General features: G+C 37.0%; 1 protein-coding gene across 4 annotated transcripts in view; it reads right to left on the bottom strand.

Moving 5' to 3' along the window:
• Positions 1-1,856: 1,856 nt before the first annotated feature.
• Positions 1,857-9,469, bottom strand: part of med30 (mediator complex subunit 30) — a 30,799-nt gene continuing 23,186 nt past the window's right edge. For all 4 annotated transcript variants that reach the window (XM_088601899.1, XM_088601901.1, XM_088601898.1 and 1 more), the window contains exon 5: positions 1,857-3,018. In XM_088601899.1, coding sequence (XP_088458025.1) covers positions 2,923-3,018 — 96 coding nt within the window. In that variant the 3' untranslated portion in view covers positions 1,857-2,922. The remainder of the gene's footprint in view (positions 3,019-9,469) is intronic.

Here is a 9,469-nt window from a genome sequence, read left to right as displayed (position 1 = left end):
TGGAAAAAGAAATATTAGCACAATTGTGCATACAATGTTATCTTGTGAAGTTGAGTCCTGGAGCAAGACCTTTCAGGTTATGCCATTTCCACAGTTCGTTACGTGCAAACAGAAAAAATGATAAATGCAAGTGGGGTTGCATTAATTAAGTCAGTTGTGTTGCCTTGTTACAGCTCATGTATAACATTGCATGTGTAAATTCTCAATTAACTAAAAGAAAACTGAACTTTCACAAACCTCTCTTCACTGAAGATGATGACTGAAGCTGAACAGTATTTGTCATCCATGTTTTATGACAAATTAATATTACTGTAGGTGTTATTATATTTGTTATTATATGATGCCTGATTGTTTCCTTTGTAATTTGTCGTATATCAGTTTTAGTCTGAATTTCAGTGACCTCCACATCTATTCATACTCTTGATGAACTAGGAAAAACTAAATTTCAAATAACAAGTTTCTTCCTTGTAGAATTCTAAAAATGTTATAGAACAGCAAAGTGATATTTGTCATAAATAATTAAGGCGCAGAAAACATAGGGGTCATGCTTATTCACATACCTTTACTACATATTTTGTAAATCCTCTGGCAGGAATTACAGTGACATGACACCTCCTACAGTGTGCTATGAGGTTCTGGCACTTCAGAAAGGAGGTTTATAAGCATTCCTCCATATAGAATTGCTCTAAATTGTTCAGAACCTTTGGTTTCAGCCTAAGAAGTCTTGATGAGTTCAATGGTCTCCTCTCATTTCTAACTTTTCTTATGTTATGTTCCCACTAGTGAACAGCCATCTTGGGTTAGAATCAATGTTCAATTGAATTGATTCCTTCATACCGAGCTGGCCAGCTGAGAACATTTATCGATTTAAGAATAATCTTTGGATCATTTTTATGCTGCGACGTGCAGTTTTTACCAATTTAGAGCTTCTTGTCTGGCCTAGATTTCCTGGTAGGTGTTGGGAGCTCCTCATTTCCCTTGTCTTAACCCCAAAACATAATACTTCGCAGTGGGCATGAGTGTTTTCTAAACATGAGTTTAATCTTTTTTTCTGCCAAACATAACACGGATGAGCATGTCTGAGAAGCAAGATTTTCATTTCGTCTGACCGTAAGACATTGTTTCTGTTGTCATTTACGTGTTTGGCAAAGTTGAGCCGCCTCTTTTTGCAGTTGACCGTCAGAAGAGGCTCCGTCTTGGCAAACCCACCAACGAATGCCATATTTTTTTGGGCCTCTTCGAACGGTAGTTTTCCATTTGTTTCGCTGTCACTGGCAACAAGGAGATTCATTTATTCATTTATAAATGTACTCAAAAAACAATGACCACTTACCTGCAGTCTCTGAAGATCTCTGTTCGTAACCACGAGGGTGCAAGCTACTACTGATTTTTGTGGTGTGTTACATCCTTTTATACATCAGGGAAACAGGAAACCTTCACTGTCTTCCATATAAATCCAAAGGGTTTCATTGCACCTACAGTTGAATGTTACTGTAGATTGTTTTGTTGAATTGTATTTAAAGGAATGCTTAGAGCTGTAAATATGTAAATGTGATCCTCTTGTTTTCTGGAATTTAATTATTCATGAAATATTAATGGGTTCTTTGCATCATTACAGAATAACATAAGAATTATTTAAGTGAGACACTATCTCATCTGTAACTCATTCTGCTATATGATGTTACCCTTTCAACAGGGATATGAATAAATCGATAGGGCACTGCATCTGATACTCTATGGATCTGTTTAATTAAGACTTTTACTGTATTCCAACTTCAGAGTGTATAATTACTGATGCAAAATACTTTAAGATGACTGCAGATGAAATGTATAAATAAATAAAAAATTAAACTTGGTTCCTTAGTGCTGCAATCAATTTTATTCTTCATGTTGGTTTTAATGCAGAAAAAAGCAGTAGGTGATTCCTCTATAGCTTTGGAAATGTTACAAAACAGCGACAGACTACAAGGCTTTTCAAATGTAACAAAAGTAAAAGGCCAAAGCTTTTCCATTTACCCTTTTAAAAATATTTTAACAGTTCAAGAAACCGCAATGACAATCTCAGTACCCTTCTAGGTCAAAACAATGGCTTTCCCTTTTCAGAAATGCACATTTTTTTCATACATTATACATAGGATATTACATAAGAGTGTTATTACTTTCACAAAAGTAAACAGTGACCAAAATTGGTTTTTTTTCCTTGTTTTCAGTCTGCTGTGGGCCTCCTTTTCTAAAATGTTCTATTCTCTTTAACCTCAGTGACATTATAAATATTTTTATGTAAATATTCTTATGTAACATACATAAAAAATAACAATGATCAAATCAATTATTCATTATATGCAGATATTTTAGTGTTCTGATGATCAAGCAGCTACTGGCAGAGAGAACTCTGTGCTTTTCCTTGCCTCATGCTGTGACCTGCTTGAAAAAATTCAGAAATGGCCTGGGGACAAAGAACTGAAAGATCCCTTTTGCCTGATCAATCTTCATCTTTCTGAACAAATCCGAAGGCAGAAACAGAATGAGAATATATTAGAAGATGCAAGAATGTTTTAAGTAGGAAAACTACATGCATTTATAATTTTGCACTATACATGAAGCCTAAAGCCACATCATAAAACAAGAACTACAAAAAACTTAAAAAATTAAGACTTATTTTACAATCAGAAGGGCTTACAATATTTTGTGGACAATCATTATAATGCTCAGAATAATTAACAATTAAAAACATTCTGCTTTTAAAGATGCAGCTGGATATCAGGCAAATTAAGCTGCATTCTGAAATCATTGTAACCTCACAATGCCAACAAAAATAATTTAAAAGATAAACAACCTTTTCCTGCAACCCAGAAATGTGTTCATTCCTGCAATGTGCTGCTGAGCAGATGCTTTCTTCAGGACAGCACAGATGTTGGTAGATCAGTTCCTCACTGCCAGCATGGAGTTTATTTCCCAGATGAGGTTGCGGAGCTGATCCATTATTTGCTTCAGCTGTTGATTCTTCTGTTTAAGCTTCTGTAATAAAAAATAAAATATAGTGGATTTTTTTCCCCTCCTGTTTAAATGATATAACCATTCTATTTTCAGAGGTAGAACTTAAAAAAGGATTTTGTCAAAATGACATAAAAGAGCTCTGATCTCATCCTAGCCTCCGGCTCCGTCTCCCAGGGGCTCAGTGGGTGCCGTTTTAACACTTTGGGAAACACGGTCAGTTTCACACAAGAAGCAAATAAATCAGGTCTGCCTAACCAGGAAAACAGTAGTAAGACATAATTCTGCAGATGTCCCAGATTAAGTGCTGTCATTAAATGAATGAATACACCCATAAACATCAAAGCTTTCCTGTTGGTTATATCGAAACGGACTTTCTTAATATGCTTCTTACAGGGAACTACTGACAATGTCAGTACACATTTCTGTGAATAAAAATATAACCACAGCAACATATGCTTGTAGAAGGACTTTATGGGAAAGGCTCAGCACTTTACAAACAAGGAGTAGACCGATGCGTTTCAAAATCTCGATAGACGTACTGAAAAGACGAAAATCTCCAGCAAGTCCCGGTGTTATAAAACTGATGACTCAAGGTTACTTGTTACTACAGTAATCAAAACTAAGGTGCGAATTTCTAAGTTCTTTCGACAAAAAGTTGCTTCATCTCTAAGAAAGAAGAGTCTTTGTATGAGCATCTACAACTACAGAAATAAACTTTAGGGGCACACACAAAATGTATATGATTTTTATTGTTACCTTGACAAATTTAGGTGGATCATAGCATTTATTTCACTTATTAATGTGTCTCTTATTAATGAGACCAGATTTTTCAGGCCCTTGTCTCTTTACTCAGGATTCTTGGACAAGAATGGAAGATAGTGGTACCTTGTGGATGACAGAGCAAAAGGCACATCAGTGCATTAAAGGCTTCAGAGAACTAGTTTTTTTGTGGATGTTGGTTACATCTCAACAACATCTCTTCAGGAGTAATTTTCTCTCAGATACCTAATTTTATGGCACAACAAGAGAAAAAAATCTGCCCTTTTAGCACTACAGCTAAAAGTAAACTAAATGCAGTTATTATGCAGAGTGATTATACTGGCATCTGCCGACAACAACTGAATGAAACCAAAATCCTAACCACCTGTCTCGCAAATCACAAGCATAGTGCTTGACAGCAACTTCACACAGGCTAGACATAAGAAATGCTTGGCAAACAGAAACGTCAGAATAAAATAGTGTGTTTGGAATTTGCAGCTGGGAGGTGGGTTGAAGTTTTAATTTAAAGTGAGTATAGGAGCTGCTGCAAGGCAAATTACAGCACATCACTCTTTGGAGCAGCAAAATATCATGTAATGTGTACGTTGAAGTTTCTTTTCCTGAAAATGTTTTACACAGGACACCCTCTACAAAGATGTTTAACTTATTGGCTATCAGGTACAAATGGCCACTCAAGGAAAAAGAAAAGAAAAATAAAGACAAAACAAGCACGCCATACCCATAATAAAATTGTATGAGATAGAAGTACATAAAAAAGAAAAGCTCAAAAATTACCTAGAGTAAAGCTCCATCATACATCAAAAGCTACAATGAGAAGATGGTCTTAGGTATGGTAAGAAGGCCTGATCAACAGTTCTTGGATTAAGATATGAAATAAAACCTTAAAATAACATAAATGGACTGTTCAATACCTTATACACAAGCAGGAGAACCTTTAAATTCATTGTAAATCACATTGAGCCAAGTGCAAATGTGCTGATGCAGAGTACATATCAGCAAGCCGCAGAATTCAGTATTTCTACAAATGCTTGTTGAATTAATGAGGAGACTAAGGCATTACAATCGCCTCGATAAAAAGGTTTATATCAATATTTCAGCATCAGACAGGCAGAACAAGGTTCTTGACTGAGCAGTGTTACACGTGTAGAAGAAAAAGACCCTTTGCAAGTTCCTGTAGCCGTTAACAAACGATAACACAGAATCAAAAGTAACACCAATGTTTCTGCCTTAATCAAAGGCATGTTTTCTAGCGGTAATAATGTAATCCAACAACAGCTGAAGTACAAAGTGCAAAGACAAAGAGTGAACCAGGGAATTCAGCACAAAAGAGGTGGAGCGAACAGTGAAGCGAGCTAGCAGAGAGCAACGGCATCGGGATCTAACAACAGGCAACACGCTCGGAGAGTCAGGGCTGGAGCAGAGGCCCACTGCTGACCACGACAAAATCAGGGAATCAGGCAGGAGCAGCAGAGAAGATGAAGAGAGAGGAAAGGTCCCAGCTGAGCATATAAGCCACTGCAGATCTTGCAGCAACAACAAATAATGAGTAAGGAAAATTGGGCTTGGAAACGAACCAGTAAAAAAACAAGCGAACATACAAAAAAAGATCCATCCATCCATTTTCTAACCTCTTGATTAAAATACAGGGTTGCAGGGGAGCCAGAGCCTATCTCTACTAGTAACGGGCAGAAGGCAGGATGCACTCAAGATGGGACACAGATAGCACTCCGGGAACTGAACCCAGTTCACTCAATTACTCAACCCTAATTTTTTTATATTGTCTCAGTGTGGGGAAAAAAAACTGAAGCCCTGAGTTCAGAATTTAGGATTTTAAGAAGAGATTTATCGCATTTTTCATCATCGTCTGTGAAATCGTTCTGCAAATTGAAAAGAAGAGAAAAGCACTCGTTGGCATGTTGCAGTTACCATGTTATTAACAAGTGCCCTCCTTTTTTTCTGGCCTCTGCCAGACCGAACAGCATTTAAAGGGGGGGGGTATTTGGAAATCCCCTTGACGTCCAATGGTCCCGCTGTGCCTCTAACCACATCTGGCTCAGCCATCACGGAAACAAAATGAGATCATGCGAGATGTGGTGTCGGAAACTCCAAGACCTCTGCTTGGTCCTTTCAGGGACCTGCTAGGTAAGGACTCCTGAGCCATGAGGCAGCCTTTCAAATCGATCTGAACTTCAAATCCTTCGGTTGGAGGCCAGGACGGGGCTCCTGCTGATTTCCAGCTGTCGCCCGTCAAGAGTCCTGCCAAGACTCAATCCAGTGATCTCCCTCATGCGTAGCTCACCAACATGAATAATGCATTACACTTCCTTATGTACTTTGTGTATGGTAATTCCACACTACATCCTGACTTAAGTAAATTCCTGTTTTGCACTATGTAAACTACTGTCATTTATATCGTACCGTGTAACACGTCTATCAGGGATATTGTCCTTGTACAAAGAACAGACTGCAATGGACTAACAGTTACTGTTTTAAGTTAGCTTAGAGAAAAAATCTCAAAGGAATGGATAATTATTATCTCCATCATTATAAATAATGTGTTCCTTATTTATCAATAAATCTACAATTTATGCCAGATTTAAAGTACTTAATTCACAGAATGTGGATCACTGGAAATGTATAATTATAAATCATAGCTGTAGAATGGATAGTTATGCAGAATTTATTTTTGGTGCGCTACTACTTATCACTACAACTTACCCCTTACAAGATGTCAGATTAAACCCCCATTTTCTGGGCTATCTCAAATATCTGCTGTGGGGTTGAAGACCATAAATATTTTTACACTTGTCTAAGTTTTACACTTTATGAAATTTTAACACTCGTTATCTATGAGTGTCAAGATAATATGCACAAATTCTTCTGTCAGTTTCTCATTGGTATTCCCTTGAAAATTGCTCCCTTAAGCACTGTAAAAAAAGAAATAAAAATCACTCAGTGATTTTAAACTGTCAGATTAAACTGAACCCTTTTTCAAATTCTTCCTTTCTGGCTATTTTTCAGATTGACTTTAATTTAACCCCATATGAAACCAAGTCTATTCAAACAAAATTATTCAAACAAAGCTGCCACAAGTTTTAAGAATCTTCACACGGCATGAACAAGCAAAAAAGTGCAGTTGCCTTTTCCTCCCATTTATAATATTTTTTTTGCCCTTGCACAGCATAAAACCATATAAATGATTTAGCTTTGTTTGTTCTCTTTTGGCTTCTTCTGTTTGCCAAGTTTTACAGGACTTTATTTCTAGACATACCTGTGATGCCACAGATATTTGACCAGTGAAGCTTTTGTCTGAGGAAAGTCTAGGAATGAAAGGCGGCAGTGTTCAGGAGTGAGGTGAGCTAAGTGCTCAGTGATAGAAAACCATGGCATCCTATGGCATAATGCCATTATCTGTCATTTAAAAAAAAAAACTGAGAACAAGACAACTGTTTGTGACGGAAACATGATCTTTTTTTTTTCCACTGGCATATCAGCTCTCACCTCACTTTTTACGGTCTTACAGTACCTGGGCGATTTCACTCCCTGCTGTTGTATTTTGCTCAACCAGTAAAATGATCCCATGGAATGCTCTTTTTCAAAAGATTTGGGACTGCCTTTCCAGCCTTCTAAAGAAATCTCTTTTTTTATATAAAGCCAGTCTTTGAAATACTTATGAAAGAAATTTTGTATTCCCCATCCCTTGCCTGCTGAATTGACTGCATCATTTGTATAATTTTTAAACACTTGCATGTTATTATAATTTATGATCGTCTGGAAGACACAAATTAACGCAATCTGCACCAGGAATGGGAGCATATTTCTGTTTTAAAACTCACAGAGTTGGTTGTGAGCTAGAGGTTAGTGTTACACACACATTTTTGATATTCTGCATGGCTTTAATTTCATTTTAGGATGTCTCTCTTAGGTGTTCTCTTGAAGGAAAAGACCAGATGAGATCTTTTGATAAATTAACTACTAACTACCAGACTAGCTAGATGGGCTTAATAGCTCATTTGTATCCTTTACATACTCAACACAACAAACAGAAGTATGCATAAAATCCTAAACTAGATCTCTGCTCATACCCATATTAATTTACTAGCATCTTACATGAGATGTTTTTTTTGCTCTTTTCTATCCATGGGGTTGCAGTTTTTAGGCTGTATGCAGAATGTACCAAGGGTACAACTGCCCTAAGCAAACACTAGAGGGCGATAAGGGGTCAGCTTCCCAAGACCAGCACCTGCCTATGGAATGTTAAGAGCCTGCATTCTCAGGAGGGATTCAGCCTGTTGGCTAAATTGGAAGTAATGATGTACAGCTTAAGGAAGGGATGGGGCTACTCTTTATAAGAAGCAGTTCAAAGACATGTTGTCAGACCTATCTTAGAGTCTCAATACACAACAGTGGTAGAGTGTGTGGTGTTTAGCCGAAGTTTGTAAAGTTGTTTTTGTAGAACTACAAGACTGCTCCAGGGTGAGAATGTCAAGCCCTAAGCACAGCAAAGGTGTTGCTGTGCTTGCGAACTGATAGGAGCTGAAGCCTGTGTATCGTTGTGTTTGGAAGAAGAATATAACTAAAAAAAAAACCAGATCTTCTGTCTGATACAGTGAGGTTACTGGAATCAAAGACTGGTCCCATTTACAAGCTGAAATGTAGCTGTGGGGGCTTACTCTGGCTGTATTACCTGGCTTCCAGAAAACTCCATATCAGAAATCCTGTGTCTTTAAAAGATTAAAACAAAAACAGCAAGATTTACTAGAGTTAATTAAGAATTCATAATACATAAATTTGGGATTTAATACAATCTCAGGACAGATGATTAATTACCTTTTAGCTGTGAATCGTGTATGATCAGAAAATCAATAGGAAAGAACTGCTTGAATTTTTTTGCTTGTGTAATCACTATTTTTTTGCGGAGGAGTGATCGAGGAAGATGGGTGAAAACATCTGTACAGAGGCTAAATAATTACACCAGCTTTACTGTGCACGACAAAGATAGGCTATGTAATTGGCAAAAAAGACATCCTTAAAATTAATCTTTATTGCTCTAGAAGTACTTGCTTAAAGATATTTTCTAATTTGCCAACAGTGGTAGACAAAATGGATTTGATAAAAAATTTTACAGACCAAAATACCTTTTAATTGGTTCTCCCATAAAACCATTATAGTGACTCTCATCCCACAAAAATTAATCTAAAATCCATTTAGAAAGAAAGAGGGCAAGCATTTCAAGAACACTGTATGGTAATGTCAGCCAGCTAGCTAGTCCAGTTAATTTTCCAGTTAACTGCTGTTTTGCTCATTTAAGCACAGATCAAAGAAAAGAAATTTGATAAAAGAAAAAGATAAAAAAGTCTTCTGGTTAAAAAAGCTAGCACTGATTATCTTCTTGTATGATCTAACATCATTGGTCATAGTTTGGACCAACAGTTTTTAAGACTGTTGTAGTGACTGTTGGTAAAACCCCAGTGCTCACAAGAAGGACTTTTTTCAGTGGTTGGGTAACATTGGTATTTCAATTTTATTTTTATGTTTAAATTATTAGAAGGGTTGGTGGCTCACACCTAAATTGGTGGCTGAGTTTAAAACCTCTCACAGATCTCAATTTAAAATGTACTGTAGGTTACATCTCAGTTTAGAGTAGTCTTCGCAGATGCACCCCGTAGTGCATGCCTCAGAGAAACGTGCC

The sequence above is a fragment of the Lepisosteus platostomus genome, chromosome 12, assembly GCF_059453375.1.
Source record: "Lepisosteus platostomus isolate fLepPlt1 chromosome 12, fLepPlt1.hap1, whole genome shotgun sequence".
Classification (NCBI taxonomy): Eukaryota; Metazoa; Chordata; class Actinopteri; order Semionotiformes; family Lepisosteidae; genus Lepisosteus; species Lepisosteus platostomus.
Note: the sequence above shows the minus strand (reverse complement) of the source record. Positions and strands in the feature narration are given on the sequence as shown.